Source organism: Bufo bufo, chromosome 6 (assembly GCF_905171765.1).
Source record: "Bufo bufo chromosome 6, aBufBuf1.1, whole genome shotgun sequence".
NCBI lineage: Eukaryota > Metazoa > Chordata > Amphibia > Anura > Bufonidae > Bufo > Bufo bufo.
Window position 1 is genome coordinate 314,188,798 of NC_053394.1, and position 23,904 is coordinate 314,212,701.

Genomic DNA, 23,904 nt, shown 5'->3' on the forward strand with positions numbered 1-23,904 from the left:
TCACTGTTCATAAAAAAAGAGACATGTAGAAAGAAGAGATAAAGACAGTTAGCTTCAGCTGACATTAGCACATGTCTAAGCTCAGTCAGTTTCCTCTCCATATTGCGGTGGAGATCCTAACCAACAATCGCCTGCTAAATGGTCCCGTCTAAAGGGACCTTAAATTATTATAGCTCTCTGAAAACCTAATCTTCTGCCATGTCACAGAAATCTTCCGGACAAAGGTAAATTGTTGTGCAGCATGGAAGAATAGACCAGATGTGATCGAAAAAGTGTAACTCCATCTAAACCATTGAGATACAGCTATCTGATACTATTTTCTATTACCATTGTATTTAGATGCAACGTTTGTGCAATCAGCAGTTAATGTCATGGCCCTAATTTCTTGTCTACGAGAAAGGGCATAGTTCTGTTATACAGCTCTTTGCATCCATTTAGGAATTCCGCAATGTTGAGGAGGGTAGCAAATTTCAGACAAAGAAAAGTCTTCAGACAAGAGGCCCATTGTTAGAATATGGAAGGTGGTCAGCCAGGGGGACAGTGAAGACATAAGCTACAAATAGGGTGGGATTCTTGGAATTCCATACCAGCAGAGGTGGCGAGTCCAGCAAAATACTTCAGACTTTGGGACTGACTTGTATCTTGATCTGAGTAAATAATCTTTCATAACAGATATGAAAATGTTAGGTTCTGCCCACAAAAACAGTTTTCCATGTTTATTGTATACTAATTAAAATTAGCATTCTCAAGCTGCTCCTCTGTTCTGGAACACTCTGGACTATGGCACATTCCCACCTCTGTTTGTACCTGTAACTGGAGTTAATGTAATTCAGTCAAGTGTGGCTTCAGGTTCTTCCCAGTTTGACAGATTTATTAGAGAGTGAGGTAAGCTCAGCTTCTGACACTCTCATGGTAGTTGTTTTCTAACCACAAGAAACATGCCAGGATTTACAGACAAATTCGCCACTTCAGCGCAGATGATAATGATTAACTGTAGCCATAACCCTTGACAGTCTTGAAATAGATCCAAACTAGAGAAAGTTTTGATAACGTACAGTGCAGGGACAAGCACCAAAAAAAATATAAAAAATCCACCAACATACATTAATAATATCTACAGAGACTGATTAAGTGTCCCTCAAAATCTCCATTGGGTGGAGAGAATTAGCCAACAGGCTGGAAATCTGTATGCTGTATGTCTAGCAGGAGCTTCTTGCCTCTTTGGCCAGCATCTATAACAGGTCCTTGGCCAGCATTATGGTGACTATAGACACACAGATAATTTTGGTGCTTGACCTGCCCACTAAAGGTGACCATACACATTAGTCAAAAGCTGATCAAAACAGACTAAAGTGATCATTTATCATGTAAAAACGACCTATCATTTTAACTGACCGATGACACACCATGATCGTCTGAAAAGAAGTCTGCATCTTTAAAAATTTTGTCAAAAAGTCATCCTGGAAATAAGGTTCCCCAGAAGGCTCCAGCACAGACTGTTTATGCTTCATTTGATGTCACTGAACATATATGGTCAGTTTGACCCACTGTAATGGTCAATATGGACTAAGAGGGTACTTTCACACTAGCGTTATTCTTTTCCGGCATTGAGTTCCGTCACATGAGCTCAATACCGGAAAAGAACTGATCAGTTTTATCCTAATGCATTCTGAATGGAGAGCAATCCATTCAGGATGCATCAGGATGTCTTCTGTTTAGTCTGTTTGCCTTTTCAGGACGGAGATAATACTGCAGTATGCTGCGGTTTTATCTCCGTCCAAAATTGCGGAACACTTGCCGGAATGCCGGAACCAGCATTTTTTCCAATTGACATGCATTAATGCCGGATCCGGCCCTGAGTGTTCCAGCAAAACGGATCCGGCATCACGGTCTGCGCATGCTCAGACCGTGAAAAAAATGTGAAAAAAATAAATGCTGGATCTGTTTTTCCAGATGACACCGGAGAGACGGATACGGCATTTCAATGCATTTGTCATACGGATCAGGATCCTGATCATCTGACAAATGCCATCAGTTTGAAAAAGTTTCGCCGGAACTGCCTGCCGAAATCCTCTGCCGCAAGTGTGAAAGTACCCTAAGGAGGACATTTATCAAATGTGTTATGCCAGTTTATTTAACATTTTTAGTTGCACAAAATTTCGCTACTTTTGGCCTCCTGCACCACCTCGCACCACTTTAAAAAGTGGAGTGGGATTTAAGCCAAGTGCATTCATGTCCTGAGATTACATATGACGGTGCCCAATATATTGTATTTGGGATGACAACCAGACATTCAATCTTTGCTATATTTGTGTGTTGTAGATTTTCATAAGTTGTAACCAGTTCTGACTGTTTCTGTTGCTCTGCTCCGTTAGAAGAGTGGAACAATGAAAATAACGGAAGTGGCACCTGATTGAAACAAACAGAGCTGAACAGACTCTTTTAGCTACAATGGAGTTCATTAAGTGTCTGTTTGCAATTCTGTATTTTTACTGGACAAAAAAAGTCATGCATGGGGCGTTGTTCTCTGGTCTTTTTGACGGAATCTGCTATGGAGGCCCTGAATGGAGCCTCCCAACGCAGATGTAAACTCGCCCTTGCCTTAAAGGAGCATTGTCATGGCCATATTTCCATTTCATATTTCACCCATATATTGTTTTTTTTTATAATGTGACGGGATCCCAAGTGAAAGGTTAATATAGTGAGATTAGACTGTGTGCCCCAGAGGGTCAGGCATTGACATAACTGATTACAACATGCACAAAATATATTACTGCTATATAAATAATGAGTAATGTCCATATCACTGCATCATGAGCTTATTTAATTAAAGGGGTTGTCCGGGTTCACCGCTAAATCGTGCAGGGCAAGGGTTCTTTTGTTTATTATAACACACTGCCGGGTGGAAACTTCCGCCCGGCAGTGTGTTCGGTGACGTCACTGGCTCTGATGGGCGGCCTTTAGAGCTGCCCTAGCCGTTTTACTAGCTAGGGCAGCGCTAAATCCCGCCCATCTATGCCGGTGACATCACAGAGTTTCCTGGCAGCCCCATGGAGAGCCACGGTATGTCACCGGATCTCCAAAAAATGCCTTTGCCCTGCGAGATTTAGCGCAGGGCAAAGGAGAGCATCGGAGCATGAACTGCTCCAATGCTGAAGTCAGTGGGGCTGCCGGGGGGAAAATGGATGTATGTCCGGGTTCAGCTCTTAAGTATGCATTGCAGAGCAGAACATATATTATTAACTGCTGGAATGTATACATATCTGCAAATACTTTGTACTTCATGGTCTAAGGTATATTTATGAGATGTTGCAGAGGGAGGATGTCCTGTTATAAATATAGCTTCTACGCTTTAATGTCTGAAGAGTTCTATGTGCACATTTTAAAGCACATTGAAGCTCATACAAGCCCAGGGCACCAAGGGTGCAAAGAAGAACTGTATTAGGCCTCATGCACACGACCGTTGTTTTGGTCAAAAACTGCGGCTTGGATGCGGACCCATTCACTTCAATGGGGCCGCAAAAGATGCGGACAGCACTCCGTGTGCTGTCCGCATCCGTTGCTTCGTTCCGTGGTCCGCAAAAAAAATATAACCTGTCCTATTCGTGTCCATTTTGCGGACAAGAATAGGCAGTTATTGTGACGAATACCACCCCTCATGCCCGCTTGACGTCACCTACGTCGAGCTCACGAGACGCAGTATGGTCACTTGTTACCAAAAGGGTGACGTTACGCCCTCCAGAGGAGCAGGTAAGGTCAGCTTGGTACAGTTTACACAGACACCTCCTGTACACGCGGGCACAGAGAGGCAACAAGCTGAGAGAGCCTTTTCACTGACGCAGTGAAAACAGCGCTGTCTCAGCCAGGGTATCTGCCACCAGCTTCTCGTTTGATATAAACCCGGTCCGCTAACGGGATTATATAGGGTGAGAAACCAACCCGGAGTAGCTTTTAACTAGGCCCAAACACGGACATGATCAGGGATTCATGATCGAGATACAAGATAGCACAAGATTAAATTATATATTTAATCGCCTTAAGGGCACACTAGATTTAACACAATATAAACAGAGAATATATACAGTGGTCTGAGGTTACAGATACAGGTTATATGGGTACAACAGGGTTAAGCAGAGTAGAAGTCAGTTACCGGCTAAGATGAAAGTTCCTTTGGGTTGTGAGGTGTTCTTTGTTGTAGTCACATGAAGGGCAGTGATCTCAGCTAGTTCCTGGGTCCCCCTAAACACATTACACGATGTGACCCTTCTTCAGAGAAAGACACGCCCACTTGCTGGCACAAGCCTTTTAACCTGTAGCCGACCCCTCCCCTCCCGGCCTTTGGGAGGGGTCCACCCCTCCTCTGCTGGAATGGCTGCAAATGACCCACAAAACCCTCTAGGGTTCATAGCTCCAGTCCAGGTCACAGGAAAATGGTTCTGGGACCAACGGATCCGCCTGGGTTCCGGCTAAAACTAGAGTCCAAACATAGTACCGTTAGTTGGTTTCTGTGGGGAGATATGTATATCTCCCTTTCCGGGCATCCCACCCTCAAACAAAGACCATGGGCACATTCCTCGTGGCCACCGGGACACAAATATGTATCTGGTTTGCTCCTGCGATGCCCGGCGATTCATAATGTCTGGGAGGTAGCATTGATCCTGGCAAGGGCTGATACCTCCTGCTGGGGGATTTTCCTGCAGGATCCGTGCTGTCTGACTGGAGATGTGAAATGTAACAAAAGGTGGCCTGCTAGGAGTTTTCTGCTATTTGGCGGTGGCTTTGAAGCAGGGCCCCCCTGTGGAGCTTGATTTCCTCTGCCATCTTTCAGCAAATGGTGGGTGGACATGGCTGACAGTAAATATTAATCCATATACCTCACAGTTATATCAAAGGCTGTCCATGCCGTTCCGCAAATTGCAGAACGCACACGGACGCCATCCGTGTTTTGCGGATCCGCAATTTGCGGACCGCAAAACACACAACGGTCGTGTGCATGAGGCCTTACTATTAGGGCTCGTTCACACGACCGTTGGTGTCCCGTGCTGTGAACTGCAAATTGCGGTCCGCAATGCACGGGCACCTTCCGTGGGGCAGGCGCATGGGGATCGCAGACCCATTCACTTGAATGGGTCCGCTATCCCTCCGTTCGCAAAAAGATAGAGCATGTTCTATCTTTTTACGGTGCGGAGGCACGGAACGGAACCCCAGAAAGCACTCCGTAGTGCTTCCGTAGTGTTACCTTCCGTGCTTCTGTTCCTCATCTTCGGATTGGCAGACCCATTGAAATGAATGGGTTTCGCATCCGTGATGCGGAATGACAACGGAACGGTGCCCGTGTATTGCGGATCCACAAATACAGTCCGCAATACGGGAACGGGACACCAACGGTCGTGTGAGAGAGACCTTACCCTGAGAGAATGCCAGAGTAGTAGCTAAGCTTTCTTTACCTGGGGGAAAGATTCACTTTGCTCACCTGGGCCTTTATCTAAATACATTGGCCAAGGCAGAGTGGTTTTTTAGCACCCCCTCCCTGATACCCAGCACCTGGGGCACATGTCAGACCAGTTCCCCCACCTAAACTCTAGGTGCTATAATTTTTTATTTAAAGAGAACCTGTTACCCCATTTCCTTTAAAAAAAAAAAAAAAAACAGGGTGATTGAAGCTGAAATCTTCCTTACTGACAATTCAAATTACATTTGCAACAGCCCTAAGGAAGAGAAGAATCTAAATCTATTTGTCATCAGCAACGTCTTAGCCAATTACATGTTAAAGTGGACCAGTCGCCACTACTGACACTTTGTTTCTTGATTCTGCATTGTGTTGCTCCTCTTTAATTCCTCCTATTTATAAATAAACTGAAGGCTGGACGTTACTCTACCCCTTATCAAAGGGGTGTGACTCTACACAGTCTGATACGATTTGATAGTGTCTATGTGTATGGACACACCCCCATCTGGTAACTAACAAACAGCTGTCATCATGAATTTCTAGGGCAAATAACAGAGGAATTTTAGGTATAGCAGCGTTCTAAGAAAAGATGCTCCAAAATTGCTATTTACATAGTAACATAGTTTGTAAGTCTGAAAAAAAGTTCAGCCTGTTATCCTGCAAGTTGATCCAGTGCAAGGCAAAAAGATACTGTGAGGTAGAAGAAAATTTCCTCATTTTAGGGGAAAAAAATTCTTACCCAACTATATTTAATTTAGAAATCCTGAATAAATTGCTAGCAGTTTACAATGAAGGTCCAGATGGGCGTTACTGGGAAGGGGGGGTGGCCCCTGCACAGTCTGACATATTCAATCAGTGCTGCCAGTGTCAGACTGTCCAGGGACACACCTCCAACTGGTAACACCCATATGGACATTCACTGCAGGCGATCTATGCTGCAGAATTGTTATTACATGGAGAATGCAAGTAGTTGCTAAGGTAGACATTTCAGGAGAGGTGACAGGTCCTCTGCAAAGCCCAAACTAACCAGTGAATTCCGTTTTTTTTCTAATGATAAGCACAGGGAAGGGTAAGGCTACTTTCACACTCGTGTTCGGTGCGGATCCGTCATGGATCTGCACAGACGGATCCGTTCAGATAATACAACCGTCTGCATCCGTTCAGAACGGATCCGTTTGTATCATCTTTAACATAGCCAAGACGGATCCGTCTTGAACACCATTAAAAGTCAATGGAGGATGGATCCATTTTCTATTGTGCCTGAATGTGTCATAGAAAACGGATCCGTCCCCATTGACTTACATTGTGTGTCAGAACAGATCCGTTTGGCTCAGTTTCGTCAGACGGACACCAAAACGCTGCAGCGTAATGGAGACGGAACAGAGGCAAACTGATGAATTCTAAGCGGATCCTTTTCCATTCAGGATGCATTAGGGCAAAACTGATCCATTTTGGTCTGCTTGTGAGAGCCCTGAACGGATCTCACAAATGGAAAGCCAAAACGCCAGTGTGAAAGTAGCCTTACACAACTTTTTCTTTTCAGCTGGTCTTTTTCTCCAACAGAATTAGGGCTCATGCACACGACAGTATTTTGCGTTCAGTATACTGGCCTTTTTTTGAGTTCAGTATGCGGTACATATACTGAACCATTCATTTCAATGGTTCAGCAAATAAAACTGAAGTGTCTCCGTGTGCATTCCGTTTCAGTATTTCCGTACCGTGAAAAGATAGAACATGTCCTATTCTTGTCCGCAAATCACGGTGCTTTGCTCCATTCAAGTCAATGGGTCCGCAAAAAAAACGGAACACATACGGAAATGCATCCGTATGTCTTCCGTATCCGTTCGGTTTTTGCAGAACCATCTATTGAAAATGTTATGCCCAGCCCAATTTTTTCTATGTAATTACTGTATAATGTATATGGCATAGGGAAAAACGGACCGGAAAAACAGAAAGGAAACGGAAACAAAACGGAAACAAAAAACGGAACAACGGATCCGTAAAAAACAGACCGTAAAACACTGAAAAAGCCATACGGTCGTGTGCATGAGCCCTTTGGAAGTCTTGCAGCATTTACCATTAATTTCTAAAGCAATTCAACAATCACCGCACTGTGTCAAGCTGATGTCAACTGTAAGTTTGCACCACTGGTGTTTCAGTTGCATTTAGTCACATAAGTTTCAAAGGTTTTTATGGGCATCAAAAGCTTCAGTGTAGCCTATGCCCTAGTTAGTACAGCAAAAAATAATAGGGACAATTTACTAATAAAAATGTGCCAGAATTTGTGTACAATTATTGCAAAAATACTGGCATAAACACTTTACATTACATGTATTATTTTAGACCCTTTTTTTTTTAAATTGACTGACAGGGAACATGACTTAGGCCTCATGCACACGACCGTTGTTGTGTTCCGTGTCCGTTGTTCCGTTTTCCGTGATTTTCTGCGGACCCATTGACTTTAAATGGGTCCGTTGAAAACTCGGATAATGCACCGTTTGTCATCCGCGTCCGTGATCCGTGTTTCCAGTCCGTCAAAAAAATATAACCTGTAGTATTTTTTTCACGGAAAACGGTTCGCGGACCCATTCAAGTCAATGGGACCGTGAAAAAACGCGGATGCACACAAAATTGTCGTCCGCGTTCGTTTTTTTCCTATCATTTGCATGGCAAACTTGACTTAGACTTTTTTATACTTTCCTTCATGTCTGGTGATCCTCCAAAAATAAAGGAAGACACACGGAAACAAAAACGGAAACGGATCACGGAACAACGGAACCCCATTTTGCGGAACGGAACACAACCACGGTCGTGTGCATGAGGCCTAAAACTGGAAATCTGAGTTTATTGATAGTTTTTTTTACTACCATAGAAAATTGTTTCTTTGTAGCCACTTGTAAGCAAACTAGGACAGTGCCGCCTGCTGATTCTCCCCATGCCTATCATTCAGTCTTTGATGTTGTGCTACATAACACACTGTGTGTATACAGATGTTCCAATCTCATGATAAGGAAGGTACTTTTCTGGGTCATGAAAGGTTTAGCCTACATATCTGTAACCCCCACCATGCTCCTGTCCTGATAATGACAGTCTGATGGGTTACAGCACTGCATCTTTTCTCTTTCTTCTCAGTTTTTTTTTTCTTCTTTTTTTAGCTCAGTTTATAGTAACGTAAGAGAGAGGAAATAAGTGAATTGTGAATGTGTGTGTGTTATTAGCAAAATGACTCAATGACCTCCGAGACATTGCTGGTAGTCCTATACAAGGATAGCCTTGTACCAAAAACAGTACAGCCCTTTACATGCGGGTAACTTGGAGAATGACATACGGTACATCCCAAAAAAATAAAAAATAAGTGTTAAGTTAATCACCCAGAATCACTATTCACTTGGCTGTGATCTAACACCAACCATAATGTCAGTCAATGATTGCACACAGTGGAGGCATCGAATATCTACAAAATACCCATAATACTGAGAGCTTTTCTGGGAAGATATAGACTTAGCAAGCGCTCATGTAATGCACTATATTGGGATGCTGGCTGCTGGAAGAGACAGGAGCGACCGAGATCTTTTCCATAGAGATAGGACATTCAATGAAATATTGATTATATTGACAATTACTGTTATACAGGGGTCAGTTATATCAATTGTATGTAAATATTCAGAGTAAATTATTTTCTGGTGCTTACAACTCAAATGCAATCTTTGGCATAATTTTCAATGCATAAAGGTGGTTTCCTACTATACTGATAAGAGGTATACCTTATAGGAAATGTCTTCAACATCTGATCAGTCAGGATTCAATCCATGACCCTCTGATGCCTAGACAATAAGAGGTTATGGCTGCTTTGTTTTGTTTTTTACTTACAACTGCAATACAAACCGTGTCCGTATGAAAGGGGACCAGATGAATAAGAGTTTTGCTATTTCATCAGGTAAACTGCAGCACCTTTACACGGGCCGATTATTTAAAAAACCAGCGGGAAGAGTAAACCAGCTATAAGTTAGAATAAAAAATAGAGCATGGTAGCCGAAATCCCACATTATTGTTTACATAGTTTCAAAGTCATTATAATAATGTTTAAGCAAGGGAGAAGGATTGCTGGCCATGTCCTTTTAGCATGTGAATTCTCCTACTTTTCCATGCAAAAACAATTTTAAATACTGTAAGTTACAGAGCTTGGTAAAAAAAAAAATGCATTTTTGCAATATAGGAAAAACAAAACAGAAGTAGCAAGTATGAGAGATATTAAAGGGGAAATCCAGTTTTTGCAATCATGCAGACTGTCAGTCTATCTAGTGAATATTTTTATTTTCATTCTGCTGTGGAGGCCTGCAGTGTCCACAGATGGAATTGGGGGACTTCTTTATATGTGTTTATTTGTTCCTGGACTATGGATGTCTCTTTATTTCTTTATTTTTTTTCTGTATCAGACTGAAAGGAACAGAAGGGTTCTTCTTCATTAAATATATAGCATGTCATTGAAAAAAAAACATCTGGTGATTGCTTATCTCCTGGGAGAACAAAGGACCGGGCAAAAAGTACAGTTTGCCAGACCCTTCTCTTCTCATAATCTGTTAGGGAAAAGTCAGGATCTCCCATACACATTAGGCTACTTTCACACTAGCGTTCAGAGCGGGTCCATCTGATGTTTCATCAGACGGATCCGCTCCTATAATGCAGACGTTTGTATCCGTTCAGAACGGATCCGTCTGCATTATAATTTAGAAATATTTCTAAGTGTGAAAGTAGCCTGAACGGATCCGTCCAGACTTTACATTGAAAGTCAATGGGGGACGGATCCGTTTGAAGATTGAGCCATATAGTGTCATCTTCAAACGGATCCGTCCCCATTGACTTACATTGTAAGTCTGGACGGATCCGCTTGCCTCCGCACGGCCAGGCGGACACCCGAACGCTGCAAGCAACGTTCAGGTGTCCGCCTGCTGAGCGGAGCGGAGGCTGAACGCTGCCAGACTGATGCAATCTGAGCGGATCCGCATCCACTCAGAATGCATTAGGGCTGGACGGATCCGTTCGGGGCCGCTTGTGAGAGCCTTCAAACAGAACTCACAAGAGGAGCCCCGAACGCTAGTGTGAAAGTAGCCTTAGAATGTTGTCTGGTCCTGTCAAAAGCAGTGCATTCAGCTGACAATACACTAATGCACGGATGCTCAACCTGCGGCCCTCCAGGTGTTGCAAAACTACAACTCCCAGCATGCCTTAATAGCTGTAGGCTGTCCAGGCATGCTGGGAATTGTAGTTTTGCAACAACTGGAGGGACGCAGGTTGGGCATTCTTGTACTAATGTGTATGGGGGCCTTTAGTCTCCAGCACCAAATATCTAGTCACATTAGCTGCCAGATTCCTGGGATCTGTCCAGTTCCGATTTGGAACATACAAATTACATCCTGATCAGAATCAAAGTCAAGCATGAACCATTGCATCAGCACATGACTAGAAATAGCTATATATGTGAAACCAAGGCAGCAGCATACAAACTGTTTTTTTTCAACAAATCCATAGAGAGTTCAAAAATATGTTAAACATGGAAAAGTGGCCCCAGGCTGAGAGAGTCTGTCAGTGCATCGCTGTCCGGATAAGTAAGATTCTACATCTCCATAGGGAGTTGAAGTGCAGACATGCTGTACAGAGTAAAGGACAGAAATGTGAAATGTTCAATGAGATGGGACGTTGTACAGGAGCTCAAGACAACGGGCAGCAAAAATGTGTGGAAGAAGAAACAGAAGGTTATTTATGGACAATAAGACACATGCCCAGTGGTTCCATCTCTAAAATCAGTACAGGAGAACTTAGGATGACGGAAGAACTCATGGAGCATCCACTTCATGGAATTTTGTAGGTTATAACTACCGTATTTACATGGCAATTGGTTTCATCCGGGCACCCTAAAAACTGGACTGTGTGGTCATGGATGGACAAAAACTAATGATAGAGTAACCTAAAACCTGCATTGTCACAGCAGGAATTGCATTTGTTTTGGTGTGTAAGGATAGAAAGATAAATGTCACTGCTAACACAGTTGACCAGGGCCAAAACAAGAAAGGAGAATCATGTGGCTACTAGTAAATAAGAGGACAGGTCATATAATCATTGTCTTCTGACCTGGCAGGGCTGCTTGGAATTCCAATGCATCAGCTCACAGCTCTTGAATAACTCCCCTGTAAATGTATAGCTAGGGCTAGTACTATCAGAACCCCTGACCATCCTCAGCTTTCATGCTAACATTCCCAGACAGACAGTCACATTTGCTTATTGGATGGTGATAAATTCAATGTGTCTCCAGCAAAACCGCAGGGATCATGAAAGAGGAAGTTCCCTTCTGACTTTCTGTATAGTATACTCTGCACTGAAGGAAAGCCATATCTTGTTTACAACGATCAGCACCAACACCACATTCAAGCCATTCCTCCCTACAGCCCATGTATTTATTTCCGATCAATTACCATATTTTTTGTCCTATAAGACGCACTACCCCCTTCCTTCAATGTCAGTGCGTCTTATAGGGCAAATACTAATGAGCGTTTCCATTATGGAGGAGCTCATTAGTACAGGAGAACTCGGAGGCGGTGAATGCAGCACTCCCATTGTGCGGGCTCTGTACTCACCGACTCTTGGTCCTCGGCCGCTGGCTGTGCTGTGACTGCACACAGCGTGAGGATGTTGGCGAGCTCTGTGAACTCAAGTTGTGCAGCGTCGGGTCACAGCACAGTGCACTGCAGGAAGAACAAGAAAAGCATGGATGCCAGGAGCAGCGGAGGCATGCGGAGCAGGAGAGGTAAGTTGATTTTTTTTTTTGTCTGCTCTGAGCATGGGGGTATGATCTGAGGTCTGCCTAGGGGAACATTCACATTGGGGCTCTTATCTGAGGACTGAATGGAGTCTTTTTCACATTGGGGTCTGATTGGGGGTCTTATGAACATTGGTTGTCTTATTAACATTGGGGGTCTGAGCTGAGGTCTGATTCACATTGGGGGTCTGATTGGGGATCTGAGCTGAGGTCTGATGAAAATCTTTTTATTTTTTCTCTAAAATATAGTTGTGTCTTACAGGGTGAAAAATACGGTATATAACATGAACATATTCCATGGCATTGTATAGAGGTTAAATTCGCATGGACCTATGTCCCCAAAGTGTTGCTTATTTAAAGCACTTTAGAGTTCACCTAAAAATTTTATTTTGCTGTGGAGGAAACCCATGAGTAGAGAATGTAAACTACATGTATGTGTTTCTCTGACCAAATCTGAACCCTACAACTTTCTTACTACAAATTATGGCAAACATTTTGGGATAACAACTCACTTTCAAGATGGGTGGTCGCTTATGGAAATCTCCACTCACAGGCCATGTTCACACATTCAGGATTATGTCAAGATTTAGGCTAGGGCTACACAATTAGTCGCGCGACAAAAAGGGAACAACTACACTGCGACATGTGTCACACAACATTTATCATAATGGTAGTCTATGGTGTCGCACTGCGACATGCTGCGACACGACAGTCGCACAAAAATCCAACTTGGATGAATTTTTTGCGACTGTCGTTCCACAGCATGTCGCAGTGCGACACCATAGACTATCATTACAATAAGGCCTCATGCACACGACCGTGGTGTGTTTTACGGTCCGCAAATCGCAGATCCAAAAAACACAGATGGCGTTTGTGCGCGCTCCGCAATTTGCGGAACGGCACGGACAGCCTTTAATATAAATGCCTATTCTTGTCCGCAAGGCGTGGACAAGAATAGGACATGTTATATTTTTTAGCGGGGCCACGGAACGGAGCAACGGATGCGGACAGCACACAGAGTGCTGTCCGCATCTTTTGCGGCCCCACTGAAGTGAATGGGTCCGCACCCGAGCCGCAAAAACTGCATCTCAGATGCGGACCCGAACAACGGTCGCGTGCATGAGAGCTAAATGTTGCAACAAATAGTCGCCCTAGCCTAAATCACAGATATGCTCATAAGTAAAAAAAGTTCCAGCTCACCATACATATTCGGTGCACGGAGTGGACCGGACTCGTCCTTTGGATAATTGAACAAATTCTGGAGTCTTTATTTTAATTCCGGTTAAAAGTACATAGGTAAGACTTCACCACCCTCCACCGCAGTTTAACATGTTTCAAACGCAATGTTCTTAAATCATAACTATCACAGATACTGATATTCTGCCTGCAATGTACGGTAAGTAAATATGGCATTTTATAACCCGTTCACATGCTCCTGAAAAAAAATCTGTGCATAATAATGAATGCTCTGTGGACTTTAAAATCCATGACATGTACAATATTGCTGCAGTTTATTCCTATTAGATTACAATGGGGATAATCTGCATGTGGATTCGCTGCCAATCTGTGGTAGAAATTGGAGCTTCAGCTGTGGTTTTCAGCCTTTAATTTCAATCAAGATGCACCAGAATTCTGGCACAATTTGAACCACAAAAAATGGCGTACGTGCTTGGCACCACATTAAGTGTTCTAGACACCTTTTTCTACTTATCCGAAAACAGGGGCATGGTTTGTGACAATAGGGCATGACCTACCAGAAAGAGGACAACAATGGTCTGGATTAAGCGCTGCAGAATATGTTGGCGCTATATAAAGATAAAAAGATTTACTAATGTATCTGCACCTACAATCTGTCTAAAAAGTGTCGCCGATTGGCACAACTAGGGTTTCTACATTTTTTTCTGACTTCTTTGAAAAAGGGCAGGGTTCAGTGGAAAGGGATGCGGTTTTGCAGGAAAGGGACATCTGCAGGAAGGGCATCTGCAACCACAATTCTAGCGTCAAAGTAAGCCAACCAATATTTGGTATAGAGTTAGACAAAAGCGCCTAATCCTGCACCAGATTTAATGTGATAAATCTGGTGCATGGAGACAATAGGTTTGGTAAATCTGCCCTAATGGGCCACGAATATGCATCAGAACGTTTGCGTAAAATTATAGCGTAAAGTATAAACTTAGACTATAGGTGCACTAGATTCATCATCTAGCATCAGCCACAGCGATAAACCTCACACATTTTTAGCTGTCTAGTTAAATGATGCCTAATAGTTGGGCAGATCATCAAGAACGAACATTCCTACCACAGATCACCCGACGAACGTTCGTTAATTGGGTGAAATGATCTTTCGTGCAGACATCTCAGTCATCATGCTGTGCAAACAGGGATCTGCTGCCCAGAAACAATGAATTTGTATGAGGACAAGCGATAGCAATAGCCATTGCTCATTCTCATACAGTGGAGGTGATCAATGTATCTAAATAAAGCTCTTCACCTCCACTGATGAACAGGCAATTGTCGGGAGGGAATGCTTCCTTTAAGACAATTGTATGTTCATCGACAAAGTGTAAATGCGCCAAGTTTACTGTGTCCAATAATCTTCCTGTATGTTCTGTGCCTGAAGCCTTATTATTTGTGTTTTCAGTTAGTATGCTCTGAACATATTGACATTACAGAACATATAAAGGTATTTTTATCCTTTAAGGAAAAGGTAAAAGTTTCTTGTCCTGCTCTAAAGGTATGGTCAGACGGCGCAGCCAAGCCCTGCCCACCTGCCGCAGCAACTGACTACATGAATTTATGGTGGAACTGAGTAGCCAATGGCTGCTGCAGTTGGGCATGGCTTGACTGGTTACCTTAACTCAACACCTTGCCCTCAAGATTTATGTCTTGAGATCCTTCAACCTTCTATAAACCTAATCCAACTTGCTACTCAAGGAATAATGTTACAGAAAACTACTTAACAAAAAGTAGCTTTACACAGCCCGAGCCATGAAGTACATAGCGTACAGGACTTGTAGTACCTCAAAAACACCAGATACAGAACATTTCCAGACATAAACAATGAATGCTTCATCCGCCATGCTTAAATTTCACTGTGTGTGTCTCAACCCTGAGACTCCACATCCAAAGTAAACTCAGGAAGCGATCACAAGTTTCCTTCAGATCACTGGAATCCTTTCACATGTATGAACTTCCAGGTTCAGCCATAAGGTATGTCAATGGAAGTGGAAATTGGAAATAATATCAGCAAATCCTAAAATTTGTCGAACTCCTCTTGGCATCCCTTACAGTTTGGTTAACATTCCACAGATTTGCCATACTACTGAAAAAGTGATATAATGTATACAAAGGATTATGGCTCTTTAAGACGTCTTGTGTGGTCCTGGGTGGACACAGGCCAATTGACAGTCCCTAGTTCCATAATTGAAACCAAAGTTTGAATCTGTAGGGTTGGTGTTACTCATAAAGTTCCTGTCTGTGTTAGGAATAGCACAGTGGTGCGAATGGGCCATGATTTGAGTAATTAACTCATTGCATTTAAGGCTCTTCATTTACACAGTCCTTGAAGTGGCCAGGTTGTGCATCACTGATCAATGGCTCAAATGTTTTCATAGCAGCTTTATGGGCTATGTGGAATTCAGAGAGCACTGTCCCTTAAACAAAGGTACTGTAATCAGCAACTGTGTATTTTACTGTCTCAAACAAGTATATCATGCTACAGGAAATCTGTCACCAGTGTTATGCTACCATATCTGTTAACCCATTCTCATGATAGATTATTAATATCAGATGAGTGGGGGTCTGACTCCCGGCAACCCACAGATCAGCTGTTAGAAGAGGCACCCTGGTAAGTGCCACAGCCTTCTCACAGCTTACCAAGCACAGTGCCATCCATTTTATACTGGCTGTGCTTGGTATTGCAGCTCAGCCCCGGACTGAGCTGCGCCCCAGCCATGTGACCGATGAAAGTGGCATCACTGTCCTAGGCCACTGCACACCAGAGCCTCTGCAAAAAGCTAACTGACTGGGGGTTGCCATGAGTCCACCCCCTCACGATCAGATATTGATGACCTATCTTGAGGATAGGTCAACAAAATTATACACCCAGAAAACTGCTTTATGGACCCTAAAATCAGTATAGAGCACCTCCAGCATGAGAAGAGTGCTGGAGTCTGGTGCATATACTCAACAAACTCAGCACCCCTAAAAGTCATGAGTTCCAAACTCTCCACACCCCCTGTTGCTGATTGCAATGGGAAGAGAGTTGTCAATCGGCAGTGCAGGAGAGAGAACCAGGAGCTCATGAATATCAGGACTCCTGAGTTCATGCACATCATTGAGTGGACTCTTGTGCCCAGCTTGCATTGGAACTCCTCAATACTAAACAAATAAGTATGTGACCTACAGTTTTACTCAAGGTGTTTGTCACCAGCGTATGGTGGCATCAGATAGGGCAGCACAAAACTGGTGACAAATTCCATGATGGTATGTTGATTTTATATATATATCTTTATATTTAGGTAGCGTAAGGATCAGTGCTTGTTGCTCTGGGTCTAGATGTCAAGTTGTATTTTGGTTTTCCTACAAAACTCCATATAGAGTAATAATAGTAAAATCTGTATATACAATCTGAATAACATTTCTGTGACAATAGGACCTGTCAAGGGGGGGCATTTATTAGACAGCAAGTTAACAGTCAGCTCTTGAAGAAAACAGAAAAAACTGGCAAAAGTAAGTATTTGAGCAACCCTGATAAAAGCCAAATTGTGTGTCTAAAGAGATCTAACAAGGAACAACTGTTGAACCTGTGATAGGGTCTTGGGTGCCCAAGGCTCATTAATGCACGTGTGGAGCATGTCTGGTCCAGTCCCAAAAAATACTTATGGCCTTACACTTTTCTTAAGAGGTGTTGTCTCATAGAGACGACTTTTCCAAAAATTCTATTAGGGCATATCAAGTGGATCTTCTGCTCAGACTCCGCCTGTGTTACAGACCAAGTACACGACAAGGATAATACACAATGCCACAAACAAAATGGTTCACGAGTGTATTTAGAGACATGGCAAAAAGTTTAAAGTGCTGACTTGGCATCCATATCCCCAGATCTTAATCTAATCGACCATCTGGGGGATGTGCTGGAAAAAAAATCCGACTTAGGCCTCATGCACACGACCGTTGTGTGTTTTGCGGTCCGCAAATTGCGGATCCACAAAACACGGATGGCGTCCGTGTGTGTTCTGCAATTTGCAGAACGGCATGGACAGCCATTGATCTAACTGCCTATTTTCGTCCGCTAAACGGACAAGAATAGGACAGGTTATATTTTTTGGGTGGAACACGGAGTGCTGTCCGCATCTTTTGTGGCCCCATTGAAGTGAATGGGTCCGCATCCGAGCCGGACCAAAACAACGGTCGTGTGCATGAGGCCTTATGGAGATTTTGAAACTTCTTAGTGAAGGACTGTGTGGAGTCTGTGCAGGAAGGTCTTATGGAGTACATGAATTGGGTATCCTTCACGTGATAACTTTCTACTACTCAGTTGAGGGGACAAGATGATAGTTGTACAGCTCTTAAAGAAGTATTTCCATACTCCATGCCATCAATGTCAGATAGGTGTGGGTCCCACCTCTGGGACCCATTCCTGTCTCCAAAACAGGTCCCCCAAAGTGAAGAAGAGTCCATCATGCAAGTGCGCCCACCCTCCATTTACCACAATGGGAGTTAAGAAAATGACTGAGTGCTGACTTGGCTATTTCCAGCAGTCCCATAGTGATTAACGGAGAGGTGACAATGCATGTTCAGTGCGCCTTCCATTCGTCACTATGGGACTTTCAAAAATTGCCCCGCACGCTCGTTCAGCTATTTTTAGAACTCCCACAGCAATGAATATAAAGCATGCCACACATTCTGCGTTATGCTCCCACAGACACTAATGGCATATACTACCAATAGGCCATCAATGTCCAAGATAGGAATACCCCTTTAAATTCCCTTATGGACCTTTCAAATGAGAATCTGGGGAGTTGTGCAGTGACAGCACCAGCACTGGCTAGCTTAGTTTCATTACTGAATCCAATAGATTTCTTAATTCAAAAAGGTTAGTCTGGACAGGACCTGAGGGGGTGGTGTTTGACACAGTGAGTCCAAGAATACTAAAAAGGGATTCCCTGTCATGCACCGCCCCCTTAATCCTTGCACTAAGTATAACTTTTGCCTGGAATGTTCCCTTAAATCAATCAGTAAAGTGTAAAATAATATAAATCCCCTGCAGCAGCACTACACTGAAAAATACTAATAACATAAAAGGATTGGATGTGTTAGGTAATGAGCAGGTTTGCCTACACATGTCTTAATATAGTACTATTACAAGCCATCTGTAAACAGGCATCCTGGAATATACATCTGTTGTATCTACAATTGTATGGGAAGAATGTATGGGAAGAGAGCAGCACTATTATCTTAACCCATTTGAACAAAGGGGATATAATTGGGCAGAGTGCTTAAGTCAACACCTTATAATGATTACTAATGATGTGTCGGGAACAAATTCTCACTAGGTATTTGATACCTTTCAAACAAGTCTCCATGCAGCAGCGTCACCAGTAATAAATGGAGCTACAACTCAATGAGCCACAACTCATTAGGGGTCATTTATTATAGCTCTATACCAGTTTTCTGGCATCGGAAATTCGCAAATTGTGTTGCTGTTTGCATCCAAATTTCAGCATTTTCAGCTTTTTCGACACCTTTGCCACCTTCCTCTGAAAAACGGGAGGGACATGGACGATAGGAGGCAGACCACAGGCGGGAACTTCGCAGTCCAACTAATTTAACACCACGGGCACATTTAATAGGTTGGATCTTCCTCCAGTGACTGGTACATGAAACACTGATCTTGTCTAATCAATTTGTAGTTTTGCCAATAGTTTTTTTTTGTGCAAATACTATCTGTACTGCAATTCCTCCTAAACCTATCTTCTGCCATATCTTCCCCAATTCCCAAGCGATGGGAAATCAAACCTCTTCAATAATGCCGCGAGGTTTTTTAACATGGTCAAAATCTCTAAACACCACCAAAATCTGGTGCAAATTGCGGATCCGCAAAACATGGATACCGGCCGTGTTCATTCCGCATTTTGCTGAACAGAACGGCTGGCCCCTAATAGGAAAGTCCTATCCTTGTCCGTAATGTGGACAATATTAGGGCATGGTCATTTTTTTTTTGCAGAACGACCATGCCGACATAGAATGCGCACAGAGTAATTTCCTTTTTTGCAGCCCCATTGGAGTGAATGGTTCCGCATACAGGCCGCAAAGAAAAAAACCTGAACGGACATGGAAAAAATACGTTCATGTGTGTAAGCCCTTAAAATGAGTGCAGAGGTCCCAGTGCTGTGTAGAGCAGGAGCAGACAGAGCACAAGTGCAAACTGTGCAATTGCATAGGGGCCTAGTAAGTAAGGGGACCCCAGGCCACTCTGAAAGCATCTTCCCACTGTTTATTAGACTGCACATAAAGGACTGAGTTAATGTGTCTTACGGCTTGGAGTAACTATATAGATTGTGATAGAGACAAAATGGGATGCTATATGATGGGCTATTGTATATCAAGTGGCATATGTATGGTTCTTCACATAGGTCTTCTGCTGTCTATGTGCGCCCCTGCTACAGTGCCAAAACTTTTGTTTTGGGTATCAATAAAGGTCCTAAGTCATGAACTACCACCCCAATATGTCTTCTTTAAATGGGTAATCCGACTAACAATTTTTTATGGCATAGCCATAAAATATGAAGCAAGAGTCCGATTTTGGGGAACCTCACCAACCCATGAACCATTACCCATTGGGAGAATGAAAGTTCTGCTTGAACTTGGCCATTGCAGCAGTATGAGTGTGGAGAAAGAAAAGAATGACAACTGTGGATGTGCTCAGCTCTCAAGTCAAGGATAAAGCTGCCAGGCACCCACAAATCAGAAAGATTTGTCGTATATGTCTGACATACTTGCCCCTCTTTAAAATTCTATGCAACCCAGTAACATCAAGTTGGTTTTGACTAGTGACACTGGTGTCAATATCACCAAAGTATATCAATGGCAAACAGTCATTGATTCCGAATAAATCAACTCAAAGCTCCGTGGACATTGAATAGACTTGAGTGGATCTGTCATAGCTTCTCTGCAGAGATCCCTATGTATAGAAGACGTATTACTCCCCGTATTCAATAACCAATTATATAAAACACCCAGTACAAGCTGGAACAGATATTATGTGGGAGAACACATCTGCAGATAACACTGAAAAGTTTCGGGATTCGGATTCGGACTCGCAACCTTCTACGTTACAGCCCAGAATGTTAACCACTACACTATAGAGCTGCACGGGCAGTTACTTTAAAAAAAAAAAATAATAATAATGAGACTTCTGCTGTATAGGAATACTTACTACTAGTAGGCTACTTTCACACTTGCGTTCAGAGCGGGTCCGTCTGATGTTTCATCAGGCGGATCCTCTCCTATAATGCAGACGTTTGGATCCGTTCAGAACGGATCCGTCTGCATTATAGTTAAAAAAAAATTCTAAGTGTGAAAGTAGTTTAGACTGATCCGTCCAGACTTTACATTGAAAGTCAATGGGGGACGGATCCGTTTAAAAATTTAGCCATATTGTGTCAACTTCAAACGGATCCGTCCCCATTGACTTACATTGTAAGTCTGGACGGATCCGTTTGCCTCCGCACGGCCAGGCGGACACCCGAACGCTGCAAGCAGCGTTCAGGTGTCCGCTCACTGAGTGGAGCGGAGGCTGAACGCTGACAGACTGATGCATTCTGAGCGGATCCTCCTCCACTCAGAATGCATTGGGGCAGGACGGATCCGTTCGGGGCCGCTTGTGAGACCCTTCAAACTGAGCTCACAAGCGGAGCCCCGAACGCTAGTGTGAAAGTAGCCTAAGTATTTATATACAGCAGAAGTCTCTCTTTTTTATTTATTTTTAAAGTAACTGGCTGTGCAACTTTATAGTGTAGTGGTTAACATTCTGGGCTGTAATGTAGAAGGTTCTGAGTTTGAATCCCGCCAGAAACTTTTCAGAAATAGAGGCTAAATTAGATTTAAATACATTGACTCGCGCATAGCGGTGTTCGGCCGAGCAGGCTCGCCCAACACTATCAATGACACCAACCAGTTTTTGAGCAGGATCAAAAGGTGCTCTGCAGAGAAAAGTCCTCTTCCTTTAGGGGATCAGTGGAGGTAACAATACAAACCACCTTCTGTGATGCTAAAGAATACATTTAGGTGGAATCCTCCTTTAAAGGACAGTTGTCCAGAACAATACAGATGCACTGTAACAAGTACATTATGATAAATGCCACCAATTCGAATATAGTGACCATTGCTACAAAAATCACCGAGTGAACCCACCAGGATCACTTCTGGAATAAGTCAGTCACAGATGTGATTTCAATAAGGGGGAGATACAATCCCCCCCATACACACTTATTACTGAGGCGAATAATAGGTTTGGGGGATTCTTAATTTCACCAGGGGGGCCCCACAGGTGTTAGAATTACAGCATACCCCTACAAAAACAAGTCAAATCCAGCTTTGGAATAAAAAGTAAGCCAATAGTTGGTACATGATGGGAGTGGTAGTTAAATAGATAAAATGCACTGCCCACTCTGCTCTTACCTGCCCAGCTCCTTGCCCACAACTCTGTAGTGGTCAGCGAAGATGTCAGCCCTCAGGACAGTCTGCGTTTGAGTGACCAGGCTGCTTTTATCCATCATTCCAAGAGCAAAAGTCCCAAAACAGTCAGAAGTGGCGCAGGACAAGTCGCTATCTACACACGTTCCACGATATGTGAAGGTGTACAGGCTGCGTCCAGGGTTCTCACAGTACCCTGCCGGGAGGGAATGCCGGGGCCATGATGCGGGAGCCCTGCACGTCGTCTCGTAGGCTTTCCTGAGAGAAACTGCTTGCGCTGCTGAGCTCCCACTCAGGACCTTCCTCCTCCACAGCTGCTCGAGCTCTATATAGAACGTGCCGTGTGCGGGGCACATCTGCCAGAGGGCAGCCAATCACAAGGCACAGCGACGCACAGCACCCCCAGTGGCGGCTTTTGGAAATTGCATTCCTGTTTCAGATATTCCAGTCATGAGGTAAAGTAGTAATAATATTATAATTATCATTCAAGTAAAAAAAACTTCTGATACTTATGAAAGACTCCAGTCAACAATTGCTTGAACTGACCTCATCCATCAAGTCCTTGACAGGGTGGTTTTGTCCCCATTAGTTTAAAAAATATTGTGTATGATGCTCTTTTTAGTTGCACTAAGAATAAATAGTATCGAACAAGGTTACACGCCAACTTGTGTCGCGAGACATAAAAGATGCTAAAAACTGTGATTCTGCTGTGAAAACAGAGTCAAGTCGCAGGTGGGTGGAGGGTGGTGTGAGACTAGCATTTAAGTCAATTGGACGAATGTCGTAGATGACCTGTGACTAGTGTTGAGCGAACTTCTGTTTTAAGTTCGGCTTCCGGTTAGCGGAGAATCCCGATATGGATTCCGAATTCCGTTGTGGTCCGTGGTAGCGGAATCAATAATCGGCCATTATTGAGTCCGCTACCACGGACCCCAACGGAATTCGGAATCCATATCGGGATTCTTCGCTAACCGGAAGCCGAACTTTAGACGCCGAACTTAAAACAGAAGTTCGCTCAACACTACCTGTGACATAAAATCTAATACATCTGGATTTTTTGCAAATGTCGCACCGCAGCATGTTGCGTGTTTCATTGCAACACCTTTACGTAAAATGTCATGTGACTTTCTTGTCGCGAAAAACATGTCGCCAAACCCTACATGAGATGCAGTCTCTTCCTCAGAACGGTGATATGCTGCCATGAAGCACGGGAGTGGTATCTCCCTGCCCCACCCCTCCTTCTGCTAGGCTTCAGGCCTAGTGCCTGTAGCATAACAGAGGCCAACACAGGCGGCATAATGATGTCATTATCATTGCGCCACCTGAGCCGGGCAGCATATAGCTCAGGACACAGCCCAGAAGAGTTATTAAGGGGCAATAAAAAGGGAACGTTTCTATAGTGGCACATAATGGGCCTTTTTGTATTGTCACACATGGTGGGGGGCATTTTTTTTTACTGGCACACCTAAGGGGACATTTTTTGTACTGGCACACATAAGTGAGCATTTTTGTAGTGGCACGCATAAGTGGGCATTATTGTACTGGCACACATTATAAGGAGGTGTATTTTGTAGTGGCACACATTACAAGGGGGCATTTTTTGTACTGGCACACACTATAAGAAGGTATATTTTGTAGTGGCACTCATTAGGTTAGTTGTACACTAGCACTAAAATCGTCCGGGCAGGCTGTTCTTGCAGTGGAACGTCCTATTGGTGTTCATTGTATCCAGCATAGCCAGAAACTCCTGGAACACCGCCAGGCCCGTTTGACTAATGCCAGAAACTGTCCAGATCCCCACCGAGTCCCATTATAGTCAATAGGCTCTGGCAAGAAAAGGTAGTATTGGGCTATGCCAGTGGTGGGCAACCTTTTTTTTCAACTGAGCCAAATATCGCCAAAACCACGATTGAAATTTCTTTGGAGAGCCACATTTAGAGCC

General features: G+C 43.5%; 1 protein-coding gene across 2 annotated transcripts in view; it reads right to left on the reverse strand.

Moving 5' to 3' along the window:
- LOC121004177 (serine/threonine-protein kinase 17A-like) overlaps positions 1-22,300 on the reverse strand; it is an 81,886-nt gene extending 59,586 nt beyond the window's left edge. For both annotated transcript variants that reach the window (XM_040436317.1, XM_040436316.1), the window contains exon 1: positions 21,948-22,300. In XM_040436317.1, the coding sequence (XP_040292251.1) occupies positions 21,948-22,045 (98 nt within the window). In that variant the 5' untranslated portion in view covers positions 22,046-22,300. The remainder of the gene's footprint in view (positions 1-21,947) is intronic.
- Between the last annotated feature and the right edge of the window lie 1,604 nt (positions 22,301-23,904).